Source organism: Antrostomus carolinensis, unplaced genomic scaffold, assembly GCF_000700745.2.
Source record: "Antrostomus carolinensis isolate BGI_N321 unplaced genomic scaffold, ASM70074v2 scaffold13026, whole genome shotgun sequence".
NCBI lineage: Eukaryota > Metazoa > Chordata > Aves > Caprimulgiformes > Caprimulgidae > Antrostomus > Antrostomus carolinensis.
Genome location: NW_010319891.1, coordinates 120630 through 134846, shown reverse-complemented (window position 1 = coordinate 134846; position 14217 = coordinate 120630). Strand labels below are relative to the sequence as shown.

The following is a 14217-nucleotide window of genomic DNA, read 5'->3' as shown; positions in this document are numbered from 1 at the left end:
GGGGGTGGGGGTTTGTCCAGAGATGGGGGCATCACCGAGGCTGGACTTAGGACGCTCTGCTGCTCCCTCAGCCAGCAGACTAGGGTTTGGTTGCTCCCATAGGTCTTTTGTGGCTCTGAACTGATCTGTGCTCCAGTAAAATCCAGATAGTTTTCCTTTCTTCTCCCAAAACATGTAATTCAATTCTGAAATAAAATCACGTGGCAGCTGCCCAGGGAAAGGGCAGTATTTCTTCATCTTTAGAAGAGAACACAGTCTTAAATTGTAGTCAGCAGTCCTTAATAACTTCTAAGGTAATGTTCTGACATGGGTGGGAACCCAGCAGTGAAGACACATGGTGAGTAGAGGAAGGATTTATGGAGGCATTAAACCTCATTAAGACATCCCTTTGTCCAGGTCTCCTATGTCTTACGCTTCTGGCATCCTGCCCCAAATCCTGGGCTGGTCTTGAAACCTTTAAGGGATTTAGCTCCATCCTTTCCCAGAGGTCTGTCCTGAGTGTGCTCCTGGTCACAGTTCATCACACAGACGACACCTGCTTGTCAAAAAAAGACACATGCAGGATTTACAAAGAGCTCTGAAAATATGTTTCTATTTCTAGCAACACAGAGCTAAACATAATAACAAAAAACTCTACCTGCTTCTGTGTCCTCACTACTCTGGACCATTGTTTGGATTTGGGAGAGACAAGGTTTGCAGGAAGAATTAATATCTTTTATTAGAACATACAATATTGTTGGAGGTGGGAAAAAAGAATGAATTTTAGGCACACAAACCCTCTCTGAGCTCTTTTTTTCTTCTTTTTTTTTTTTTTCTTTTTTTTATCATTCAGTAGTATCAGTTGGTTTAATCAAAGATTAATATCTCTTCCTATGAAACTTGCCTCTCACATCCTTAGACCATCAGAACAAAAACAACATTTCTGCTTCGACTTTGGCCTTAGGTCAATGTTCTTTAAAAAGTCTAGGATCCCTCTGGCAGTTGCTTGCTCTTCTGAAGCATGAAGGTTTACTGTGTAAACATTTTCTTTCTTCTCTTTCTTTAAAATGTCCAGTGAAAAACCCATATTCTTTATAATTTTCAGTACCAATTGTCAGGTTGCTTTCTGATGACCGTCAGTTTATTTTGGGGCAAACTTTTTAGTAGGGTCTCTAACAATAGAACAAGGGGTAATGGTTTTAAACTAAAAAATGGTAGATTTAGACTAGACATAAGGAAGAATTTTTTTATGACGAACATAGTGAAACCCTGGCCCAGGTTGCCCAGAGAAGCAGTGGAAGCCCCAACCCTGGAAACATTCAACATCAAGTTGGACGGGACTCTGAGCAACCTGATCTGTTTGAAGATGTCCCTGATCACTTCAGAAGGGCTGGACTAGATGACCTTTAAAGGTCCCTTCCAACCAAAACCATTCTATGATCTCCCATCTAGACTATCTCTTACTTTAGTTCTTCTCCTCTGGATTTCAAAATTATTTTATTTCTCTTTCACTTCCAGTGAAGTTTCCACAGTAAAAGATCACTGATGTTTAGCAGTTGCATAGGTCGTGCTTCTTTGGAGGTTCATTCAGCATGGTAGATAAGACTAATAAGTAAGCCTTTCATTGAAAATAGATTTAGTCTGACCCATGCTCTCCTAGACAGAGGGTTGCTAAATAATCACTCCATCATTGAATGGTGTTCTGTTCCCACCACCTTTGAACTCACTGTAGAATGTTGATGGGTGGTGGAAAGCAAGCTCAGTTCCTGTGTTGTTGTGTGGGATCTAGTGTAGATAGTACAATGTGTGTGCCACATTCAGTTTCCAATATCAGTACCATTTCCAGCACCTGAGTGCTTTGCAGATGCTAAGCAGTTAAGCATCACCCTTTGCCTCTTCTACCCCTTCTCTGAGGTGGAAAATACAATGTGCTACTCTCTCTCCATCTCCATTTCTGCTTGGGTGTTGGGAAGGTTTCATATCTATAAATATATGTTCCACTAAAAGAAGGACTTGGAAGTGAAAAGTACTTTAATTTTTTCCTGTACTAAGTGAGTTCCTGGAGACCATGTCTTGCGTTGTCCTACCCTACATAAGTAAGGGCCTGATAGTGACCTGGACATGTGACCTGGAGACCCCTAGTACTGATAGAGATGGGCCAGCCAGGCAGAGCCATGATCTTGCTATGTGCAGGAGCCCGTGGCTGCTCTTGAAAGTATTACATACTCTTCTCAGCATCTGTTTACCCCATGTCCCACCACCCCAACTCCTGATTTGCTGTTTCTTTCCTTGTTTTCATTGCCATTGTTCCCTCTAGGTGACACCTCTATGCCCCATGACTTGTGGGCAGCTCATGGCATGGTGCCTCACAACTGCTCTGACTGGTGATTTTGGGGCAAAAGAGGACAAATTTTCCCCTAACTTGCAATAGGGCTGGAAACAGGGGAGGTGAGGGAACTGCTCAATGTGAGTGCATGGGTTAAGTGTCTCTTTGCCTGTCCTGGTGTGTTCTGTGTGCAGGAAAAGTCAGTGTGATGTTGAATGTGCTGGTCTTTGAGATCTCTGTGGCTCCTATAAAAACCTCTGCAAATTGAATTTGCGGCACAGTTCCTTATCTCCTGAAAGGAAGATGTAACAGCATCATCTTGTGTTTTAGCCAGACATTTTTTCTCAACACTTCCCCATTTCTACACTGAAGGAAAAACAAATGTTGAGATGTTGAGTCTTTTTTTTTTCCCCCGTTCCTCCTGTTTGAAATATTAAGAGCCCTTCACACAAAACAGCTCAAGTGCAGATGAATTAATTGGGGAAATTAGGTTGTGTTGTATTTCTGGCATTTTCTCAGAAATGGTAATTGCCCTAATTCTCCACCCTGCCAAGACCTCCACTCGCACCCTGTTCCCTCCCTCCCGTTTTCCTCACTGTCTACCTGTCTTTCTCCTGCTTGAGCTTGCTGTTTTCATGCTGTTGCCATTTATTTCATTTCAGTAATGAGAGGGATGTGGCAGGTGAAGAGCTCTCACAATCTGGTGACATCTTCTTTGAAGCACAGGCACAAAAGAGCAGTTTGGTTTTGGGAAATAAAAACTCCCTGCTATGGTACTTGACCTCCACACTCATCTCTTCTCCTGCTGGGGATATATTGCTGCTGCATTGCAAGTCATTTGGCTCAGATTTTTTGTTTAATATAGTCTAAATATTCACCCAAACACTGACCTCCGTGCCTAAGCCGTCTGTGTTCCCAACCCACCCAAATCCACTTACTGAGAGCTAATCAAACTTATGGTCTTTCAATCAAAGCTCAGCCCCATTCCCAGACATTTGAATTGAGACTTTTGCTTTTTCCCAACTGTTGGACTGAGCTCCAGAGAGCTGGGAGTTCAAAGCCTTTCAATTTAGATTCCTGGTGGTTTTTAACTCCTGAGCCTCCATTTGTGGAGGTCATAAATGTAACCAAATAGGGAGGAATTGTTGCTTGTTCAGTATTTCCTCACCTAAAACACCTGGTGATGCACATGGCAGGTTCAGCTCCAATGGAGATGTTACAGGGGGTAGTAAAGTGGTGGGACTCCTTGTCTCAGGAGATGGTAGGTGCCAATAGCTGAGGTAGGTTGAAAAAGGAATTGAACAGAATTGTAAAAGCAAAGTAATCTATCAGGGGTTATCAGACACAAAATACCTCCCATTTCAGGAAATCTCCGTGCCACTGGTTATCAAGGACTGGAAGATACTGTGGCACTTACGCTGTGGACTCTCCTGTTTCCATACTCTCCCCTATAAATCTCCGACTGAGGCGAGGGTCCCACATAACTGGACTTTGGCTGCTTTTAAAAGCTGTCCAGGCTGATCTCTGCTTTACTGGGAGCTGGGGAGAGTACTGGGACTAACCTGTCAAATGCTGAACCCAGGAGAGGTATAGTGATACCATCCCCAGGAAGACAGAGATTTAGTTCAGTTCCTTTACCATGGAGACAACCATGAGATCACACATTGGCCAGAGATGGTGGGGAGCATCCCCAAACCTCAATATGATCAGCAAAAGAACTGGAAGCAAAGAAGTTATAAACCGGTTTAGTGGGAGGGTAGATAAACTATACCTTGCTTCAAGACAAACTGAAGACATCAGAAAAATTAAGATGTAAATATCTTCATCATCCTTCTTAATTAAGATGTTTGCATGGAAACAAACCATCGTCTTTCTTTTTTCTTCCTAATTCCTGCATGGTCAGAGTTTCCACAGGCCTTCCCCTCCCGATCCCCTCCTGTTTCATAGTCCTGCCTCTCACAGCCACAGCAAGCTCCTTCTCCACGCCAGCTGGATGGAGAAAGCCCCTATTTGCAAGCAGCTGTCTTTAATAAACAGGCTGTTTAGGGCTAGGCTGTCAAAGAGAGCATGTTCAATGTACAATCAAGGGGCAACGATGCACAAAATTGCACACAAGCAAAAACTAGGAATCTTTTCTCAGTGTGTGTTGAGCTTTGAACGCTTAAGTGATTCCACCTCTCTGTTCCCCATCCAATTATGCAGGCAACAGATGATAAGATTGCTAAAGGAATTAGTGAGGGAAATCTTTACACTGCCTAATCAATATTGTTCTGCTCAGTATGAGGCATCTCCCCACTTCTGGCCTCAGTCGTGTTCTCCTTTGCCCTCTGAAAACGCAAACTCACCTTCTCGTTATTTGGGCTGTGGTGACCAAGAGGAAAAATGGCAGCATGTCTGTTGAAAATGTTTGTAGTTACAGAGTTTCTTCCTTGAATTAAAAAAAAAAAAAAAGTAAAATAATAATAATAATAATAATAAAAGTAGTAATACAGCCCTGCCAAAACCATGTTTCAGAGTTTTAAAGATGATCCTGTGCAGGCCAGAAAGACCTTTCCTCTGTTTCAATGGTATGGACTTACAGAAAATGGCCAGCAACCTTATAAGCGAAGACACTGGATGATAATTTCTCTGAGCATCACTGAGGCAAGACGCCAGATTTTATGGGCCACTAGACTGATCCAATATAGCAAATCCTGTGTTCCACTGTGGATTCTGAGACCAAATTATCAATTAATGTGAAGCATTAAAAAACCCAAATCCCTTTTAGTTCCCTACAGTCATTAGTGACAAGATACAATATCTATAGCTCAAATGCTTTGCCAGCATCCCCCGGCAGCAAAGCAGAAACTCCACTCCTATTTTTTTTTCAATACATACAAGGAAAACCTACAAGATCAGTGGTTTTTACAGTCAGATTCAGCTGCCTCTTCATATTTACTTAGATGGAAGAATCAATCAGGTTTGGGTTACTCTCTGGGTTAGTTATCTGTTATTGGAATAAATGCATGGTAATAGATCTGACAGAGGAAGATGTTTTTCTTTCAGCTCTGTTTTTGAGGTAGAATTTGCTTTGTTCTGCATTATATTATATTGATGGTTTTTTTCACTGCTGGATGACTTCATTTGCTCTGCTTCTTTCCAATGTCCATACCTCTGCCACAGCTGGCTTTAGGACGTGGCTTTATGTGGTAAATCTCTCTTTTTCCCTAACTGTAAAGTTGTAATGCAGAGGCAATTTAAGCAACCATCATGAAACAATTTTCTAAGCCTTTCCCCCACCCATTTCCTACCTCAATTTTTTGGAAGGGAGGTGAGTCAGTCATTCACGGGGCAATTCCCCAAACAGAATGAGCTGTCAGCTACATTTAACAGCTCAATTTTCACTGCTGGTGCAGGGTGGGAAGGCGCCCAGGGTGATGACGAGCTGGACACACCCTGAGGTTGTATTTTTGGTGTTCCCTGGGCAGCAGTAAGCCTGAGCTCCTAAGTAGCATGGCCAGAAGTCTCTCCCCAGATCACCATGCTCACCAACTACTCTTTTGTCTTGGGATTTTGTCTCCTGTTTGTCCTGGTGGGAACACGAACACCTTACCAGAAAGTCAGCAGACTTTATGCTTGTCATTCACTCTTAATTTGCATACTGAGATCCCTACCCTTTCTCCTCTCTCCCATTCCCCAAATCTTTCCTGCTTTGATACACTGGAAAATGTACTGCTGTATTTTCTGCTCCATCATTTCCCTTCCCTTTTCCTCTCCTAACGTTCAGTTTTGTGAGCGCTGGCAGGTTTGTGGGTAATCAGAAGCTGTGGGATCAGGTTTTTTTCTTCTTCCCTCAACCTGTGACAGTACTGATGGGACAAAGACTTTTGGGGAAGTGTGGGGTGATGTACCAGGTTCTTTACTGGGACATTTGGCCAATGATGCATTTAACTCTGGCCAACCTGAGCTTGCTTGAGTGAAGACATCAGGCCTGGGTCTTGTTCTGCTGGTGGAGGGAGATGGGTCCCTGCACTGTGCCCAGGAGGGCTGGCCATGGGCAAGGAACAGAATGCTTGAGTACCAGGTAGAAAGGAACTGCTCAAGCCTCCTAAAACTCCTCCTGTCTGGAGAGGGACGCTGCGTCCCCCAAGGGATGTGGCTTCACAGTCCAAGAAGTTTCAAGAGGCTGGATGTTCCCTTGACTCTTGCCCAGCATCAGTGCTCACCCCTTGCCCTCCCTCTACACTGCTGCAAGTGATGGTGTGGGGTGCAAGGTGATGGTGACCAGGACCTGGGGGTCTCACCTGCCCCATGCCCTCACAGCAAGGGTTGTGCAGTTGGGGTGTTGCAGCCAGTGAAAGACGTACGGTTCAGTTAAAGACATACCCTTTCCCTTCTTGTCCCCTTGCTTCATCCCCCCCATCCCTCCCTCCCTCTCTCACCCTTCCCTTCTCTTTTGTTTGTCTCCTTCCCTTGTTTTCACCCATTCACTGTCAGGAAGGGCCGCGTCCGAAGGGCCAGTTCAGCGCAGCGTGGCAGCGACAGAGACTGGCACCGCCGGCAGCTGCAACAGTGAGTGGATCTCGACCCCTGGGGCAGCTGGAAGCTGGGGACTGGTGCTGCTTGAGCATGAAATGACATGTGGGGTTGAGCAGCTTTGGGACTAGGATGGGTCTAGTGCATTTGGCAGCGAAGGGGCTCTTGTGTGTGACAGAAACTGCACATGTTTCTACCATAGCAACTCTCTGGGGCTTGAGATAATATGGGATGAATGCAAAAGTCCTCAGTGCAATCTTCCTCCATGGATGTTCAGGCTGTGTCTGCACTAGTGGAGAGTGTGAGCCATCCTCTGATTCTGATGGCAGTGACTGCAGCATGGTTTTTCTCCGTGCAGCTAAATGGCTCTGTGCCACCATGCAGGGTGGCATTTACACTGCTCACCAGGAACTGTCCTTGACTTGTGTTGTTCTCCGAACAGTTGTTTGAATGCTGGCAAATTAGTGTGGGCTAAAACCAGACCATTTGAACAGCTGGACCATCACACGCCAGCACTGATGCCTTTTGTCTGCTAGTCTAGACACAGCCTTGGTGTCTGACCAGTTGGGTGCTTGCAGCTGTGACTGGGTGGATGTCAGCCATCACTGCCCTTCCCATCCCTTGCCCAGCGGAGTGGCAGTGAGAGATCAGTGCGGGATTGATGCTCTTGCAGTGCAAAGGAGTTTGGGTTTGCCAAAGTGGTGGCTGGTGGGAGCCGTGTGAGCCAGCTGAGGGCTGGTCACCCCTCTGTTCACCCTGTCCTCCCTCCTACAGAACTGAGCCATCATCCTGTTGTGCTCTCTGCATGCTAGAGTCTCTGTGTAAGGATGCTCAGCCTGGAGGGTCCTCAGCTGTCACAGCATCCCAGAAGCCACCACCCATAAGCTGCAAGGCTACTGGAGGTTAGCTGCAGAAGCCTGAGAGAGGGACAAACATTGAACTTGATTGTCCTCTGTGGTTTTACTGCTGGCACACAAGGAAGTGCTTGATCCAGAAAGCTGGGGAGCCTTTGCTTGAGTCTGTTTTGGAAGTGGATTGAGCTAATCCACCCAAAGACACTGTCTGTGCAAAGCAGTTATGACCCCTCATAAGTTAAGGCAGGAAAGTTGTTACTTCTACACTTCTCAATAGCTTCTCCCTGTGCCAGCAAGCCCAGAGAAAAGGGCATAAATATTTGCAAAGTTTCCATGAATTGGACAAATTACGAGGGTCCAATTACCCAAACCTCCCTGTTCCATTATGAAGTGAGGTGTATGCTTCTGGCCAGGTGATGAAAGACTAGCTGTCCCACTGCCCAGCCTCCTCCCACCATCACCACTACTCCTCCCACCCCAGCAGTGTCATTAAGTGAATGCCTACCTGGTGTTAAGCAGCTGAGTGGATCTTGCAAAGCCCTTCTGGGATCCATGATGGAGCAGGGCTCCGGCAGTTCCTGACCATTGCCAGAATCATATGGGAGTGTGAGTTTAGATATCGCTGATTTTTGCAGGGGATATGTCGTTTAGGTGTTCCTGCTCTGCAGGGGGAATGGACTAGATGATCTTTCGAGGTCCCTTCCAATCCCTAACATTCTGTGATTCTGTGATAAGAAGACATGCTACCAAAAGGTGATTTTATTACACTTATGCTTTTCTGAGCCCAAATTGAATTGTGGGGTGTGATTGAGGATTTAGTTCTAAGCACTGATGTAATTTTGTATCCTCAGCCCTGAAGGCAGTTTTTAAAAAATTATTTTCCCCTGCGCCCTGACACTATTTTTTTGCCTTTCAATCATGTCCTTACGACAGAACAAATACTGGGGTTGACCTTTGCAATGTGACATAATAATATGTGACTTCTTTATAGCACTTTTCATCCAAAATACTTGGCACACTATGAATCTGATCCTGCAACCACTTACCATTGGGCTTAGCAATCACTGGTCCAAGCAATCCCTGGGGAAGCCAGGGGACCACTCACACAGTATAGCACAGAAGTGGTATTATTTGCAGGATCAGGCCCTGGAGCAATGTAGCACATGTCTGTGAATAGCCACATTTTGGAGAGAGAAAGCCTTGTCCTCTCATTTCTGATTTTTATTCACTACCAGAATGCCATGCCCAGCGCTAATGTGACAGCCTCCACTTGGCTAAAACATCATGGCAGGTAATACATGGGTCATATTTATAGCTATCATCTACAACTGTGTTGCTTCTTCTTATTATTTTTTTCCCCAGCCCAGAAAGCATGCTAATTAATAAACTCCCTTAGCTTGTCCTGCACGACTTGATCCTGCAGAAATCACAGTGTTTTATCTTATTAGCAAGTAGGAATTAAAGAATTAAAACTATTCAGGGGGGAAAAAGGAACATAACCACTTTCCCTGCGCATCCCTTCTGTAACAACCTTGCACTGTGCCCTCAGAAACCTTAAGCTCAGCCCCCTTGGCTTGGCAGAGGATGGGAATCCCAGACCAGTGAATGTCTGAGCTGTAAAACACTTTCTGCTTTGCTATTCCTGTTCTGAAAGGGAGAGCTTGGTTAGGTGTATGGAAAAGAAGAAGAGTCCAGCAATGAGATCCCAGCCTTGGACTGGGCTGCAGGTTCCTTCCATCATATCAATGTCCTCTGTCACTCTGTCACCATAGGAAATTCAGTTAGTCCTTCCGTGCTTCAACTTCCCATTATTACAAGGTGATCTCTGCTCATCCTCACCAAGGAGATTCACATGAAAAAAAGATTGCAAGGAAACAGTCATTATGGTGATGGGAGACAGGTAAGTACCTTAGAAATACATAGGGAACCTGTGAGCCGAGACATTTGTGATGCTGGTTCAAGGAGAGTGAATTTTGCAAGTCCTCAGTAGCTGGAAAGTGCAAAGGAAGAGAAGCAGGCAGGATCCTTGTGCCCACCTCTGCTTGGTACACTTAGGATTGTCAGAACCAGGGGAGAGACCTGCTCCACCTTCTTGGTGATGGGAAGTGGTTAAATCTGGGGATGGAGTCCCACTAACCATCAACAGGTATCTACATGCTTCACTGTTGTTTGCCATCAGTACAGCACCGCATCCCCTGCACCCTTAAAAAATAAATTTGTTAAGAGGAGAGAGGGCTGGAAGGGAATTCCTGGATCATCAAATCCTATCCCCTGTTGCATCAATCACATCAGATTTATTCTTTTCATAATCAAGTACTACTATTAAATGTTCTCCTAAGGGAGGACAGTCCCAGAATCTCATTGCTTTAACTTGTAGATGCTTCTAATTTCCAGTCTATGCTTAGTCATGACCCGCTTGTTAAACAGCAGGTACCTGGCACAGAAGCAAGAAATTTAACACAGTTTTCTTAAAATAACCACCCAGAAATCCTATCCACAAAAAATGCTGAGATTGCAAAAGGGAACATGCAAGGTCAGATAATGATAATGGGGAGGCCCAAGCTCACACTTGCCTCTGCCTTGTAGTACAGACTTTACATAACCACCTGCCGTTAATCTTCTATGATCCGGTTGAGGTACAAGGCAAAATCACTCAGAGAACAAAGGAACTTCTTTGCTATTCTTCTCCATAATATTCACTGTGTAACTCTCTGTCTCTTTTGCTAGGTATAACTAACTCTGAGCTAAATATTTGACTGTTTTTCCCTTTCTTGGCAGGTTTTTCCATGCCATTCATGACTTTAGTGTCCAAGCCCTTACCTGCATAACCTCTTTGAGAAGTCAGTGACTTGCATTGCCCCATTTTATCGATTAGGAAACGAAGCACGAGCTATCAACCATAGCAACCCATAGAGCTGCAAGGGCAACTTTCCTCCTCCAAAATGCCCCTGCTTTACTCAGTGCAGTTTTATTCACTCCAAAACAGGCAATTTCTACTGGCCAGAGGAAAGGGGCTGGTGCAGCAGTTTGCCTTGCGGCACATGGTGTGTGTCGCATGCCATGGAAATGATGGGATGCTCTAAACTCATGACTTACTTTATAGTCTTGTCCAGTTAGTTAGTCAGAATGTGCAATGAATGAAAGGGGGAAAGAAATAGGTGAGTATAGGCAGAGGTGTAAAACCACTGTGTTACCCATTGCAGCACCTGTTAGTGGTGACCCAGCCCACGGAGGGCAATGGCACATTGGTACACGTTTAGATCAGGTCACCACCACGCAGCATAAGCAACCAGAGTGACTAAGGAGGAGGGCTCACTTGGCAAAAACAGGTTTGCAACTAGGATGCCGAAATCCCATGTTTGCTTATTTAACTTGGCAGGTATTCAAGTGAAACAGGCACGAAGGGGAGGTGTCAGAGCTGATCTCGGTACCAGCGTGTGGGATTTTGACTTTCTATTTCAGTGCTCCTATTTGGAAAAGAAATCCACTCAGAACCCCTGCACCCCCTCCCTTTTATTTTTTTTTAAGCACTATTTAAATGTCATAAGAATCTTACAGTGCCCACCCTAATGTTCCTAACAAATTAAAATATTTTATTAGTCTATAATCTGAAAATCATTACCGTGGTTACTATAAAAACCCGAAGCTCTCCAGAGGGAATGATGTCAGCAGGTCTAAGATGTGTGTAAATATATTTCATTGCCATAAAGGTACCAGGGGTCAGACAGGCAGCCCCCAGCCCCACAGTGACAGGCTGTTAGCATGGGAGGGAGTGAAGCGCATCTCACGGTGGGGAGGGAGAAAGTGGATCTCGTGGCTGGTTTTCCTGGAGTTTTGCAGGGTGAATGCCTGGGGCTGTGCCTGGCTGGTTGGATGGTTTCAAGGGAAAGCCTTGGTGCTGTTCCCACACACTTCCTTCACACTGAGGGTAAGGAAATGTTCCAGACAGCTCACCTCCATCATGGATGAGACACTCTGAACCTCTGTCCCCATCCTGCTAATGCAGACAGGGTGGTGCCTGTTCTCCTCGGGCATCCACATCCCCCTGGTGCCCCCATCCTCCTGTAGACTCTGGATGTGCCCCTGTCAATACGGGATGCCTAGCACAAGGCAGGCAGGGGAGAGCCACATCCAGCGCTGAGACAGCAGTCCACACCCACTGCCCCAGTCAGCCAGCACCTAGAGAGGCTGGGTGACAAAGTGGCCTCTGCTTTGGCCAGGTGGCACCAGACACTCCCAAAGCGGTGGCTCCTGAGCCGGTCCCTTGCCCCATGCAGAGCTAGTGGGCTCCTGCTGGTTACTCTTTGCCAGCTTGGACAAGTGTCAAGTGATTCAAAGATTAATTACCATTTAACCCGGTCGTATTTCCAGCTCTGCCGTGGAAAGGATAGAAATACAGGGATCATTTACTCTGGTATTACACAGCAGATTACCCTGTACTTACGAGGTCACCAGTTACCATGTAATTAGACCTCCAACGCAGGGAAGTCCGTGGTAGGTTTCCAAACCACTCTTCTTCCCCGTGTCAGAGAAGCAGAGGGATGGCAGCAAAGTGCAAACGAAAAACTTATTAGGTGCATTCAAAGCTGTTAAATAGTTTAAAATTCCAGCTGAGGGAGGTGCAATGAGAGGGCAGCAAGGCCACCTGTACCTGTCAGTGAGAGGGAGGAAAAAAAAACCCAGGGCAGTTTGTCTAGGAAATGCAGGGAAGCCAAACCAGAGAAGAGGACTTGGAGGGAGCTCTGTGTGCCGGGTGGCTGGGGACTGAATGGCAGCAACGGCTGCTGCTCTTCCAACTTCATCATGGAGATCTTTGCCAGTGGTGGAGGACTCTGCTGAGCCACAGAGCTGCACAGCTGCTGGGTCCTGCCCTATGGGAAGATGTCCCTGGGGCCATGTGGGATGTCACAGCAGGGATGGCCGGGGGGTCAGGATGAGGAGTGGGCAACAGGACACCCTATTTGAGCCTGCTGCCTCCGTGCCTCTTGCTCTGGATTGCTGTCCTCCACTTTTCACATGCACCCAAATCAAACACCTACTCACGGAGCATTTTGAGGAATGACAAATGCCTTTGATTATCAAGCACAAATTCCAGTAGCAGCTCATTGCACCTCTCAAGTGGCTAATAAAGAACCGAGCTGGTTCTGATCAATATACAGCCAGTATAGCTGTAAAGTGAGATTGTGCCCACCTCAGGCCACATTGCATTTCGTCTTTATTAACCCTGTTCTCTTCAAACCTCAGTCCCTCTTGGGGTGGCGGCTCCCCAGCAAGCTTGTGGCTTTCAGTGTGCCAATGAAACAAATGCTAATCTGAAGCCATCCATGTAAAGAACCCAAGTCAAAGAGCAAAGCGTGTGCCTATACAGCAATCATTATTTTAAATACTCTTTTATTACACAGCTACATGTCCCTGTCTCAGCCCCACAAAGAGTATCCATAAGGTCAACAGCTTCTGGAGAGGTGCAGCAGAAACAAAGACAGTGTGAAGCAATTGATTGCTGAGGATAGAAAAAGCTGTATGTAAATAGTTTGTCTAAAGAACCACCAGAGTGGGGAGATGTGCTACCTGATTGCAAATATTTACCAAGTTTTGAGCTTGAAGGTTAGAAAACGTTGAGAGAAGTGTACAGAAGTTAGCACGGGGATAATGTGGTGAGGATGAGGCTAGGGAAAATCAGTGTGACAAGCAGGAAATTTCCATCATGTAGGCAAGATTCGCTTGTGATTTCCTGTGGGAGGCTGTGGGTTGCCCAGTGGGATATTTGGATTGGCACCCACCAATACCTTAGGAAATCCTCTAGGGCCCTCACTCACAAAGGAAAGAGAACAAAGTTAATTTTAATAGATTTATGTTTTTTTTTCCAGCTCTACTCTTTTGCTGTGAAGCTGTTTCATACACAGACATGCGTGTCATTGCCTGTGTATGCTGCATACACATACCTAATGCTCTCGGACTACAGTGGCTTAACCAGAGGCAGTGAAAGCAGCCAAGGCTTTAAGCCCAGCATTTGTAGTCACGTTTCTCCTTGAAGTAAGTGCTCCAGCAATGACATAATTGAGGACTGTCCTGTCTGTTCAGCATATGTCTGCAGGGGTCATTCATCCTGTCAGACACTGCAGAACATTAGTGGTTACTTTAGACTCCCTTTCTCCTTCTGTCCTTCCTCTTGTGGCTAACCCTAATGGAGAGCTGGTGTCTAGAGACTCCTCGAAGAAAACTCACCCGGTTCGGGGTTCGGAGAGCTGACCATCTAGAAGCAGTCCTATATTACAGCAAAAACCAGTCAGATGTGTCCTACCGGGTGCTGGGTTTGTGAAATGGTCCCAGTGGGGCTCACTGGGTTGGAGCGTCTGTCTGGCTACAGGAAGGAGAGCAGAAGGCAACTAGCTATATCTGTGATGGCCACTTAGCGCTTGAGGGCTCTAATGGCATCTGGGAACCAGGTTCCTGTGTTTGTGGGTTTGCTTATTTATTTACGCTCCTGGCTAAATAAAGTAGGGAGGAAGAATTTTAACACAGTGGTTAAAATGCATGGGACTC

At 45.8% G+C, this 14217-nt stretch overlaps 1 protein-coding gene across 1 annotated transcript in view; it reads left to right on the top strand.

Moving 5' to 3' along the window:
• LOC104526080 (NT-3 growth factor receptor) overlaps positions 1-14217 on the top strand; it is a gene marked incomplete at its 5' end in the record, with an annotated part of 97228 nt that overhangs the window by 69546 nt on the left and 13465 nt on the right. The window contains one exon of the mRNA XM_010169430.1: positions 6782-6856. Coding sequence (XP_010167732.1) covers positions 6782-6856 — 75 coding nt within the window. The remainder of the gene's footprint in view (positions 1-6781; positions 6857-14217) is intronic.